At 53.8% G+C, this 13,099-nt stretch overlaps 1 protein-coding gene across 1 annotated transcript; it reads left to right on the plus strand.

Annotated features, from left to right (window-relative positions):
- Window positions 1–5,780: 5,780 nt before the first annotated feature.
- Window positions 5,781–9,903, plus strand: BTG2 (BTG anti-proliferation factor 2). Its single transcript, XM_075529073.1, has 2 exons — window positions 5,781–6,063; window positions 7,379–9,903. Exons 1-2 carry the CDS (start codon window positions 5,910–5,912, stop codon window positions 7,711–7,713), a joined length of 489 nt encoding a protein of 162 aa, XP_075385188.1. The 5' UTR covers window positions 5,781–5,909; the 3' UTR covers window positions 7,714–9,903.
- Window positions 9,904–13,099: the final 3,196 nt, after the last annotated feature.

Below are 13,099 nucleotides of genomic sequence, written 5' to 3' on the forward strand. Positions count from 1 at the left end.
GTAGAGGTTAGAGCCACTGAATGTGTTTTAGACTTCCGCAAGGGCCATCTTGATAGTTCTTCTCCAAGGAGACAGGAGGAAAATGAGGGCTTCTTTGGAAGAAGTTTGAAGAAAAGGAAACTGTATTAGCAAGAAAAAGGCCTTAGTGAGGGTGTGCCCAGGAATGTTTTCTCTTCATGACAATGCCCCTTTTCATTCTCCAAGTCTATCCTGTGAGAATGTGGTGGGAAACCCTACCTCATCCGGCCCCCCAAGAGCCGTGAACCCACCCCTTTCACCGTCTCTTTGTTCCAGAAACTCAAAGCACATTGAGAAGGAGCTTGATTAGAGTTCCCCCGAGGTGCCCAAACTGCCGCTTTGATGTGCTGTAACTATGGAGGCAATGGCCGGAAGCAACAATAGCCAACAATAGCCTCCCATGTTGACAGTTTGTCTTTGTAAAGGGAGCTTTGGTTTTGCAGCAATACCCACTGAATCCCCTTTGTGTGAAACCCATTGCTACTGATATTAAGCTTTGAGAGTGGCTGGTGGGTTTGAACCGCTGACCTTGTGGTTAGCAGTAAAAGCGACTCCAAGCCCCACACCAAACTCCCTGCCACCAGGTCCATTCTGACGCAGAGATCCTATAGCAACTCCGAGCACCTTCACTTTCAATCCCCAGTTCCCCCTTCGCACAGCCTCTGGGAGCCTCTAATAAGCATTGTCTCTATGCATTTGCTTCTCCTAAGGATTGCATATGAAGTGGGACGATGGGATGAGAAGTCTCTGTGCGGCACAAAGGGTTAAGTGCTTGAGTTCCTGCCAAAGATCGGTGGTTCGAACCCACTCAAAGACACCTTGGGAGCCAAGCCTGGAGATTTGCTTCTGAAAGGCCACGGCGGCCCTACGAGCAGTTCTGCGTTTGGCACATGGGGCTGCTGTGGGTTGGAACATAGCAGACGGCAAAGAACAAGCCTAAGGGGAAGGGGATGCTTCCTGTCCCGGGGCCGTGTGTAGTGAATAGAGAGGATGAGAACGTGGGAAACTCTCTTACTGCGTATCAAGAGGACCACTGGGGATGCCGTCGTGTGAGTATGGGATTGCCAACAACAAGCTTGCAGGTTCAAACCCACCAGTTGCTCTGTGGGAGAAAGCTGAGGCTGTCGGATCCCATCAAGCGTTGCAGCCTCAGAAGCTATACAGGGCTACTCTCCATCGCAATTAACTTGATAGCAGTGAACTTTTAAAAATGTTCATGCCTCACCCAGCGTTCAGGAACTAATCACCAATGGTGAAGCTAAGGCAGGTCTTGCATAACACAGCCTTCTTGATCCAGTCCTGGCAAATTCAGGCTGGTCCTCTTTTCTGTGAGTCTTCACCCGGAATAAGAGGTCTTTGGGACCAGGGCCCATGGGAGACTGGCACAGGAACGCTGCCCTCGGATGAGGACCACCAGTGGCATGGTGTCCACAGGAGACAGTTGTACTTTCTAAGGCGAGGATGATCTGTCGAAAGGTTTTTCCCCATCAATTATAGTGGTGGGAGCGATCAGGTCCAGAGTACCAGACGCTTGTCAAAGGCACAGGCAGGAAGCTGTTCTGTTTTCAGGTCAGGTGCTGAGAGACCCTGCACATCTGCTGTCTTGGCTCCTGAGGGCCGCTGTAACAAATGCACCTCGCCTGGGTGACTTTCAAGAACAAGTTTTATTTCCTCACAGTTCACGACGCTGGCAGTTCAAATTAGGGTCTCGGCCCTGTTTATTTCTTCCTTATAGGAAATCTTGGGGCTTCCTTGTCTTCCAGACAATCCTTGCATGTGGTCTGTCTGCCCCTGTTTTTGCTTGGCTCCAAATTCTGTTAGGATTCACCCTACACAGATAAGACCCAATGAATTGTTGTGTTGTGTCATGTTGTGATGTCATTTCATTGTGTGGGGGTGCTAGTGGTGATTACAGTCCATTAGATGAATCCACAGGGGTAGGGCTTAGGGTTAGCACAGAGTGGGAATTGGGAGGACATAACTCAGTCCATAACCCTTGCCTCTGCCTTAAACCTTCTCCCTGACTTCCTGGGTGGTGGACTTGCTGGCCGACACCTGGTCTCTTTGTTCTGCCGCACCTCTGGTTGTCTTGTTTCCTGTAACAAATCTTTTCTACTCAGCGGGCAAAGGCAAGCACTTCATCTGGTCCAATCCAGCTTCTGGGGAGGCGCCAGTGAAAGGGGCCACGTAGACGTGTTTAATGTAAAAATATTAGAATCTCCGGGCATTTTCATGAGTTACATGAGCAGCAGAGCAGGATATTCGGATCTGAACTGTCCTAGTACATGGAGGATGTACGGGCACAATAGCTCATTCAGAGGGTCCCTGGTGGCATGAACAGGTAAGCACAAAACTAACTGAAAGTGTGCCGGTTTGAACCCAGCCAAGGCCCCTCAGGAGAAATGTTGAACGATCTGCTGACAAATGGTCAGCGCTGTTGGAAAACTTACCGCGCACCCGTCTACTCTTCAAGACACAGGTGTTGTCGAACAACTTAAGCGACTGTTGCCGAAGCAAGATGCCAACCTCCCAAAAGAGCACCTGGTCATGCCACGTGAATAGGACATTCACTCAGCAGTGGGAGAATGGTCGGTGCAGGCTGTCAAGGCAGAAGACCATAAAATCAAATGCACCGCTTTCAAGCTGATTCTGACTCAGGGGCCAAGTTCTAACTGTACCTTTAGGGATGGGGGATAGAGAGGAGAAGGGGGCAGTGAGGAGTCTGGGAGATAAGGGCAGGAGCCACAGTGCAAAGCCCAGCAGATTCCTCCGGGGGGTGGAGTGGACACCATGTCACAGGGCGCGATGGGGCTGGCAGGCATTTACTGGGCTGCAGAGCTGCTATGCTGGTCAGCAGGAGAGAGGGTCTCCTGCTGTCGAGTGGATTCCACCTCACAGTGATGCTCTAGGACGGAGGACTGCCCCACAGGCTTTCCAAGACTATCATCTTATACACAGGCCCCCTCCCAGGGGTTGAGCTCTTGCTGCTTAACCAGCCCTTCTGGGGGAGAACACTGGAAGTCTGCTTCTCGAAAGATCACAGCTTGAGAAGCCTTCTGGGGTAGGTCTACCCCGTCCTATGGGGAGACTGAGTCAACTTGATGGCATCTGTGTTCACGGTTGCTCTTGGGTTCAGACCACTGACCCTTGGATTGGCAGTGGAATGGCTAACAGCGGCACCGCCAAGGATCCTTCCCTACAATGATGCTCACCCACTGCCATCAAGTCGATGCCAACTCACAACAACTCTGGGGGTTTTCTGAGACTGTCACTCTTCATCTTCTTTCTCCCACGGTTTCGAACTGCTGACCTTGCTGTATGTAACCCACTACACCAGCAGAGCTCCTTAGGCTTCTGAGTCAGAACTGACTCGACAGCACCTAACATCAACAACATCAGGCCAAGGAGACCAGACTTTATCTCAGACAAAGGCCACTTGGTCCTTCAGGGAGGGAATCTGGGAGGGGTGCCTTTGGGCAGAGTCTACTGCAATGTAGCCATGGAGACAAGACCGGCTTGGGGGAGAAGCAAGGCTCAGGGAGAAACTCAAAGCCAGGCTGCATGTTCTGGCCGCAGGGGCTGGGCTGGCCATGGGATCCCTGAGAGAAGGGCAGTGCACAGGGAGCTGGCTTTGGAGAGGACAGTGAGCTGAGGACTTTGAGGTGACGGCTGAACATCCAGGGGAAGGGACAGAGCAGGCGGTGGAAGGAGACCAGCGAAAGGGCGCAAGGGCAGACGGGGCATATTTGGAAGTTCATCGTGAAAAAAGTAAAAATAAAAAAGGTGAACACGAATGGAATCTTTCTGAGGAAAGAAAGAGGCATGAAAAATGGCGAGGACTCAACACTATCTGTGAGGGGGCAGAGGCAGGAGGGATGCAGGGGAAGGAGGCCGAGAAGGCCCCTGCACACGGGACTACTTCCAGACACTTCCTGTCCGGAGGTGGAGGAGAACGAGCATTTACAGAGCCCACTGGGTTTGATTCATAACAAATACACGTGGACGGTCTATGCAGACCAGGCCCCGTGCTAGGTGGTTATCCCCATTCAGCAGATATAAACCAAGCACCCATGGTGGTACCTGGCCCTGAGCCTCGCCCAAGGCATGGAGGAGGGAGACTGAGGTCCAGGCCCTTCCTAGAGGGACCTGGGTTGATACCAGCTTCAATTTGCAAAGAGAAAGGAAGGCTACCTGCCTGGAGGTGGGAGGAAGAGGAAGTGCGAGCAAAATGTGTACAATTCCATCTGATTCCACCCCACTGCTGTGGAGTAGGTTCTGACTCTTATGAGCCCTCTTTGGGGGTTCTGAGACTAAATCCTTATGGAAGTAGACAGTTTCATCTCTTTCTCATCAATAGTGGGTGCTGATCATGTCTTTTATTTTTGACAATGAAAGTTTAGAGAACTAGAAAAATCGTTTGAGGGGGCAGATTAGTTTTGCAGCCCTTCCCTCCACCTCTCACCCTACCAAACAGGTGAGACGGAGATGTTTAGAATGTTTGAGGCCCCATGAAAGGAGCCCAGATGGCATAGTGGTTACACATTGGGCTGCTACCTACAAGGTCAACAGTTCGAAACCACCGGCTACTCCATGGGCGAGAGATGGGGTTTTCTATTCCCATAGGGATTTACAGTCTTAGAAACTTCACATAGGCGATTCTACCCTGTCTTATAGGACCATTGTGAGGTGGAATTGACTCGGGAGCAGAGCCCAGGTAAGAGAAAAATATCTTGTAGAAGAAGAGGACTTGTTGAGGTAGGTGGAATTATAAAGGTGCCCTGGCGTATAGTGATAGTTCTGCGTTAGATTGCGATCCGAAAGGTCAATGGTTTGAATTTACCAGCCACTCAACCGGAGAAAGACTGGGCTTTCTACTCCCCTAACAGAAAAGCACAGGTGTAGTTCTGTCCTGTCCTGTAGGGGCATTGGCTCCATGGCAGTAAGTTTGGTTTTTGAGTTAAACTTAAGATGTAGCCCCCACTTCCGCAGAGTCAACGGGCCCTGGAGGTGCTGTGGATTAGACGCTGGGGTGCTAACCACAGACCGGCTGTGGAACTCCACCTGTCAGTCCGCGGGAGCAAGACGAGGCTGTCTGCTCTTGTCAAGATGTGGTCTTGGAAACCCCGGGTAGGCTCGCTAAGATCCGGAATGGGGCGGATGTCAGTGGGTTTGTTGTTGGTTTTTGTTTGGGTGGGGCTTTTGAAGACCAAGTGAGACCCATTCTGACACCCGAAGAAACGCGGCAAAGAGGTAAAGCATGGTGACCGAGCGTCCGATCGACTCTGACAGTGTGCGGTCGGAAAATGCAGCCGGAGTCGGAAGGAGCCACCGATGGAGAGGTGACATCAGCGATGGCTTCTTGGAGGAGGTGGCCTCCGATCTGAAACGTGAAGACTGGCCGTATTTGGATGGGAGGAGCGAGAGGGAAGGTCAGGACACTCCCTGTTGCGGAATCAGCCGAGACCTCGCGGACCCCACGTCCCACCCGCCTCCCTCTGCTAGCGAGCCGGGCTCGGGTTCCCAGCACTGACGTCAGCGGACGGTGACCTCAGCGCCCAGGAGGCGGGGGCGGCGGGGGCGGCGGGGGCGGGGCTGGTGGCTGAGCGGGAGGCGGGCCCGCGGCGGTGTGTGGGGGCGGGGCAGACGGCCGGCCCGGCCCCCATCCGCTCGCAGCGACGAATGAGCGGCGCCGCCGCCGTCCCCGGCCCCGCCCCCTCGGGGCGTACAGTATGAAAGGCGCGGTCTCTGGACAGTGCGGGCAGATCCCGAGAGCCGGCCGGGCGAGTGCTCTCTTGGAGGCGGCCGTCCTCCAGCCCTTGCGAGTAGCGGCGCGTCCCACCTGGAGACCTCACAACACTCCCAGCCGCCAGCGCTCCCCAGCCGCGCACGACATGAGCCAGACCCACTGGACCGGGAAGAGAACCGACATGGTTCCGGAGATCGCCGCCGCCGTGGGCTTCCTCTCCAGCCTCCTGAGGACCCGGGGCAGCGTGAGCGAAGAAAGACTCAAGGTTTTCAGCGGGGCTCTCCAGGAGGCACTAACAGGTGGGTACGCTCCGAGGGTCCTGGCACCCGACAAACTCCGCCACCCGAGCGTGGCTCCCTCCCTGCCCGGGCCGCCCTTCCTGTCGTGGGGCCGGGTTCCTCAGACTCGGTTTCCCTCTTCCAATCCCTGGTCTGCCGCAGCTCCCTACTCCCCGGGGTCTTGTCTCCTCTCTTCTCAACGCCCCCCACCCCTTGCCCGCCTTCTCGGATTCTCCTGCGCTTAGATCTTGGCCCGGGGTCAGGGGGACAGACCCTACTTCTGAAAATGTCACCCCAACTTGTTACCCCCCCTCCCCCCAAGAAGGAGGGCGTGCTTGCCAATTTGAGTGTTGTCTTGTCTTCAGTGGACCCTTAAGGGACCCTAAAGCTCTGCCACCTGGTGCCCTTATGGGAACAGGCGGAGCAAATGAACCCTTTCAACAACCTGCAGACCCAGTCATGCGTCTGCCCAGGCCAGTCTGGGGTGCTGACTCGCATGCAGTTTGAAGCTGGGCCCCTTTGTGCCCCTGGCTTCCCTGGAGACATCTGCTACCCGAGTGAGCCCTGTACATAGTTCCTGTGCTCTTAGTAGACGCAGAGGTGGTGTCTGAGAGGCGAGAGGTTGACCAGAGATAAGCAGCTGGCTGGCTGGGAGAGAGTGAGCCGTCCAGCTGTTTCTAGGCGGATGGCAGCGGTAGCCATCTCTGAATGTCCTCACACAGATCCTGCCTTCCCAGGAACACAGCTGTTTCAGCAAAACCAGCCACTTTCTAGCCCCCTTAGCCCCTGTGAAGGACCCCCGTATCTTCTGATGGAGTCAGTGGGGGGCACTTGGGCACAGTGAGGGACCCAAAGACTTGCCGTGAGCCCCATAGTGTTGGCCAACTTGGGGGCCCTGAGTCCGACCTGGCTGGCTTCAGTTTGTGTGTCTCTGAGTCCGATCTGACTGGCTTCTAAAGGCTCTGCCCGGACATGCCAGACTTGGTCACACCCCTGCCTCCTTATAACTGACTACATGCCAAAAGCAATATACTGGCCACTGGGGAATGCCCCAGACTTCTGGAAGTCCTCACTCTTGCCACTCCCCCAACCCCTGCCCTGAAATTCATATACAAACACACACATACACACACTTTTATACACACACGTCCTGGAAGGGGCGGCCTATCCAGCGCCCATAAAGTTTTCTCTGCGATTATGAGGAAAGTTCCAGGAGGCTCAGTAGAAACCACCTTGCTCCTTCCTTCCTTCCCTCCTCCCCCTCCCTCCCTATCCTAATCCCTGTGGTCCAGCTGCTCTAACCGGAGCCTCCCCTTTCTTGCCCCCCTCTCTGCAGAGCACTACAAACACCACTGGTTTCCTGAAAAGCCATCAAAGGGCTCCGGCTACCGCTGCATCCGTATCAACCACAAGATGGACCCAATCATCAGCAAGGTGGCCAACCAGATCGGACTCAGCCAGCCAGAGCTGCTACGCCTGCTGCCTAGCGAGCTGACCCTCTGGGTGGACCCCTATGAGGTGTCCTACCGCATCGGGGAGGATGGCTCCATCTGTGTCCTGTACGAGGAGGCTCCGGTGGCCGCCTCCTATGGGCTCCTCACCTGCAAGAAGCAAATGATGCTGGGAAGGAGCAGCCCCTCCAAGAACTACGTGATGACGGTCTCCAGTTAGAGCCCCTCCTTGCGCCCCGGCACACCACTGTACTCACCCTGCCGTGACAACAGGCCACTGCATACCTCAACCTGGGGAACTGTATTTTTAAAACGAAGAGCTATTTATATATATATTATTATTTTTTAAGAAAAGAGGAGGAAAAAAAACCAAAAGATTTTTTTTTAAAGGAAAAAAAAGATCCTTAAAGGGAGCTGCGTGGAAGTAGCTCCCCAGGTGCCTTTGGAGAGAACTCTTGTGTGCTCTAGTCTGGGAGCCAGGGTCTGTCTTGGGGAGGGGAGCAGCTAAGGGGAAGCAGGAGAAGGAGGGGAGAGGTGGGGATGAGGCAAGCAAGGTTAGCCACTGTGAATGAAAGAGGTCAGGATTTGCTCAGGTTGGAGAAGGGAAGCTCAGTCCCAATGTGACACCCCCCCCCCAGCCAGGTCATCCGCAGCCCCGGCCTGCTCTTCCTCAGGGGCCTCAAGCCTGGGCCTCAGCAATGCTGAGCTGTCCCACCTTCGCCTTCCTTTTTCCCAGTGAGTTCCTGGGCAGAGTGTGAAGGCCTCTCTTCCTTTCTGTCCTAAGCCTCTTTTCTTGAAACCTTGGCTTATTTCTAAATCTACCCTGGGGGGTGGTGGTGCTGCTGCTGAAGATGTTGTGTCCCGCCCAGGAGCTAAAGCTTTTTTCGTGGGGGCCTCAAGGTGGATGGTGTGGAGGAGCAAGGCAGGGGTTGGAGGTCACTGGGGGGGCAGACCGAAGGGTACTTCGTGCAAAACCTTGGCTTTGCTACTTGCTGCTCTGTCTGTGTGGTGAATCATTTGGGGGTTGACTTGCAAAGGACTTTTGGGACCCCAGTATCCACCCGGGATGGTTTCTGGCCAAAACCCTTCTTTCTGGAACCACATGCAAAGTCCCGATGCTGCTACTACTATCCCTTTAAGAGGCGACCCCAAAGCTATGGGGAGCTCCAGCTCTTTCTGACTGCCTTCTTTTCAAAAGCACAACAGCCCTTCTCTCTGAAGCCTCCTCCCTTCTGGCTGGGTCCCCCGCCCCCACCTGTCCTCTAGATGGAAGTTCTCAGTCACTGTGCAATATGGCCTCCCGAGGCCCAGGAGGGTCTGGAGGACTGGCTCTCAGAGCCGCCTGGTGCCCTGGCTTCCGGAGTCACCGCTCCAGCTGTCCTGGGACTCTGGTTGGCTGGTCTGCCTGGCAGGTGGGCCTTGGCGGATGGGAGAGGGCTGTGCGCTCAGCCGGGCTTCTTGCTACTGGGTACTCCTGCCCTGCGGGGCCGCTGACACTAACCACCAAACGTTGGGCATTGTTTTTCCCTTCTGCCTGGTGCGGAGCACACCTGTGAGAGGTGGCTTCCTCTCTCAGGATGATCCAAATTTGTAGACTTGTGCAATATTTACTTGTTCTGCGTTGGAGGAAAAAACTTAACACTCCCCTGGGAAGCAACCCCCTTCCCGCAGTTTCTCAGTGACTTTGGTGAGGGGTGGTCAGAAGCCCTTGAAGTTTCCCAAACTGAACCATCTTTTGAAAGACCTAGCTAGAGCCTCTGGCCTACTCCTGTGCCTGTCTGGAGTGAGTGGGGCGGGGGTGGGGTGGTCTTCCTTCCCCACCTCTCTGCTGCCCTCCTCCTCTGCCAGTCCCCTGTGGTGGATTTCTGAACTCCCAGATTATGACTTTAAAAGGTGCTATTTACCAAACACTCTCTGGAGCCATCCCTGCCAGTTCTGCCTCCTTCTCAACTCCAAAGCCCAAGCTGCCTTCCCAGGCCCTGCTGCCAGTCCCTAGTCCTGTCAAGTTTACCTGGAGCCCACGGCCCCGGGGAGCAGCTTTTCTGGTCCAGGGGTGACACGAAGCTGTGAATTGCCGCAGATTGTGCCCTTGCCTCTCGTCTGCAAACAGGTCCCTCTGCCTTTTCAGAAACGCACGCGGTCTTGCACGCTTGAAGCTTTTCTCCTCCCTTTTTGGATGTTCACTTTAAAAATGAGGAAAACCCCAGAGCTGGGCTGTTGAGCAGGCCTGTGTCTCGTATTAATTGTGAAAAGCGAATAAAGAATGGTAGTCTGTTCATAAGCTATTCTGACAGAAAAAGACAAAAGGTTACTCCTTGTACAATAATGTTTTTATATGGAAGATTGTACAGCTTTATGGACAAATGTACACTTTCTTTTTTGTTACTTTAATAAAAATGTAGCAGATGAAGCCGTGTGGTGTAGAGAAAGCAGAATGCTCACCTCACTAATTTGCGTGCCCCCCTTCAGATCCAAACCCTCATGTGTGTGTCTTCTGTCACAGGCACTCAGGAGGCCTAGAATGTGTGTGACTGGTTCAAAAGAAAAATCGAGTTCCCACACAGCTCCTCCTCTCTGGGGCCTGCCTCCTTACTGCCCCCTGCCATGGTGTCAATGCCGACCTCTAGGACACGGTGGCACTGACCCTGTGGGTTTCCGAGACTAACCCTTTACCGGAGTCAAAAGCTGCCTCTGCTTCCCAAGGAGCTGGCTGGTGGTTTCAAACTTCTGACCTTGCGGTTAGCAAGCAGTCCAGTGTGTAACCACTCCTCCACCAGGACTCCCATAGACAAATGGCTCCCTGTGAAAATACTAGACATGGACAGGGTTCTGTTTTGAACATCCCGAGGCTAGCCAGGCGTCCGTCTTCTGCATCCTGCTCTTGCTGGGCCTCAGTTTCACTCCTTCCCTTATTCACTGGTTCTCATCCATTCAACAAGCATGCTTGTTAGTTTGTTTTGGTGAGTGCAAGGCACTGAGTATCATAAAAATGAAGGCCCAGTCTGTCTCTCCTAGTTCTGGGACAGGGAGGAAGAGACACAGCCTCTTTCCAACCTGGAGCAGGGTTGTCTGGAAGTTTCTGGTAAAGGCTTTCTTGGCCATCTCAAGGTCTGCCCTTCACAACTTGCCATTTTTGTCTGATTACCCATGAGTGGCTGGGCCTCAGGATCTGTGCACTCCCTGGCTGCCTGCCACACGTTAGCAAAGACCCTCCCCTTCCGGCAGTAAACACTGGTGTGTGAGCCAAAGGTTTGTTACCAATTCCGAGCTCCCTTTGGCTATATGGATAGAATCTGCACAAGGAAATGAGAACATTCCTTGCCACCCCTAGCGCTTAGTTCTTTCCATGATGCTTTAACTCAGCCTTCCCACCCCCATCCCGTGTCCTGGCCCAGCAGTTCCCACTGGAAATCACAAGGATACTCCTATTTTTGACTTGGCTAAGTTATTCTCCCCAGCCCTCCTTGCACTACCCCCTTGACTATAAAGTGGTTGCAAGCATGGTGACTCTTGAACATTCCCTGCCTCATTTCACACCCTGCCTTTGTGGTCACAATCAGCACACATTCAGCCTGTCAGAGCTGGGCTGGGTCTAGGAGGCTCTGAGTGGAATGTTTGTATGGAGGAAGGGGAGTGAGCTGGGGAAAGGGGAGATCAGCCCATTCGTGTACATAAAATTTATTCCTGGGACCCACTGGAGTCCACAGGTTGTTATTGAAAGGGATGATCCAATTTGGACCTCCTTCTCCCTCCTCCTCCTCCTCTTCCTCTTCCCTGCCATCCAGTTGATGCGGACTCATAGCGACTCTATGGGGCAGGGTAGAACCACCCCATGGGATTCCGAGATGGTAACTCTTTATAGGAGTAGAAAGCCCTGTCTTTCTCCCTCGGAGCGTCTGGTGGTTTTGAACTGCTGACCTTGTAGATCGCAGTCCAATGTGTAACCCCTCTATAACCACCTGGGCTCTTTGTCTTTGGTGTCCATCTATAACTAAGGACCTACTCTTTGGCTGGAGGGACAGGCAGGATGAGAGGTGAGGCAATTTTGTCCATCCTGGTGTGCTATGCTCTTTGGAGCACTCAGCAGAAACTCAGGATCTATCTTCTTGCCGGATAAAGTCCCACTCCTACAGGAGAGTTCATTGAAACTGCCATTCAGGGAGGGTTGGTTGGAAGTACAGTGACACTCTTACCCCACCCCTATGACCTTAAGCCAGGGCAGCCATAGAATGGGAGAATCTTCTTGTGGTTGCCTGGGCTCTTGGTAGACTAACGTTCCCTCGATTGATGAGTGGGTTCTACGATCAAGTAATGGGTGACTTATTTTTGAGCTGGTCAATTTCAGTAGGGGTGTGTGTGTGGGGGTCCCTTTTGACCTCACTGGGGGTTCAGGGGCTCTGGCCAGAGATTTCAGGGGCTCTGGGTATTGTTTGGCCTGCTCCATTGCCAGCATACCCCCTTGGTAAACAGTGCCGGCTCAGAGACCGATGCCGGGTCGGCTGTTCTGAGATGATAGTGCACCTCCCTGAGAGTGTGCACAAGGCCTGGGAACTGCAGATAAAGCGCCCATCCTGACAAGGAGGTGTGGGTGTCACAGCAAACAAGCCTTGGGAAGGGGAAGCCCACCACCCCTGCAGCCAGCCTCTGGGAAGGAAAGCTCGTGAGCACCCAAGTGTCCAGGCTTGCAGGCAGAGGTGGGCTGCGGCCCTGACTCTCCGGACTCATGAGTGTGTCCATGTGGGCCAGCCCCTCGGCTTTTCCTGCCTTGGGCACTCGTCAGCGACCATTGTGCACAAAAGGCTGCTGGTCCTTGTGGGTAATGGTAGTCAGAATGCTGGGGTTCAGAGGGTTTTCAAGGGCTGCGTTTTGGAAGTAGATCACCAGGCCTTTCTTCCTGATCTGCCTTAATCTGGAAATTCCACTGAAAGCCGGTCAGCATCGCAGTGGCACACGGACGGACGGACGTCCACATGCCTGCTGGAGGCTCATGAGGTTCTTTGGGTGGGAATCAAACCAGGGCCTTTCCCCATGGGAGGTGAGCGTGTGATTGCAGAACAGCCTTTGCGTCTCCAGTGGTGCCCTACTAACTGGTCTCCCCCCTTCTCGTCCGCTTTGGTGCCTAAACCATCTCCATCTTCCTTGCCGTCCCCCTTCTTTTCGTTTCTTCCAGCCGCAGGGCTATTTGGACTGGCGAGTGGAGCGCGTAGGGACAGTTTCTGGCTGGGGTTGGTGGTCCTGGTACTCATCTCAGCTCCAGCATCGACCTCCTGACTCTGCAACTGAAGCAAGGGACTTAACCAATGGTGCCTCCATTTCCCCACTCCAAAATTGGGATTAAGACTAGAACTCCTCCCCTCCCTGTCCCCCCACCCCCCACCCCGACAAAGGAGTTATAATGAGGTCAAGAAATGGCGTAGAACAGGGCCGGGCACATTTAAGTCTCCGGTACAGGATGATTGGTCCAGATGGAAGTGAGCCTCTTCTTTACAAGGTCTCTGAATTCGTCCCGTGAAGACGGACTCTCAGGGAGGAAACCTTGTTGAAATAGCAGTACCTGCCAGCCTCCTCAAGAGATGTCGTGGTTAATATAACACCGTCCAGGCGGA

Source organism: Tenrec ecaudatus, chromosome 1 (genome assembly GCF_050624435.1).
Source record: "Tenrec ecaudatus isolate mTenEca1 chromosome 1, mTenEca1.hap1, whole genome shotgun sequence".
Classification (NCBI taxonomy): domain Eukaryota; kingdom Metazoa; phylum Chordata; class Mammalia; order Afrosoricida; family Tenrecidae; genus Tenrec; species Tenrec ecaudatus.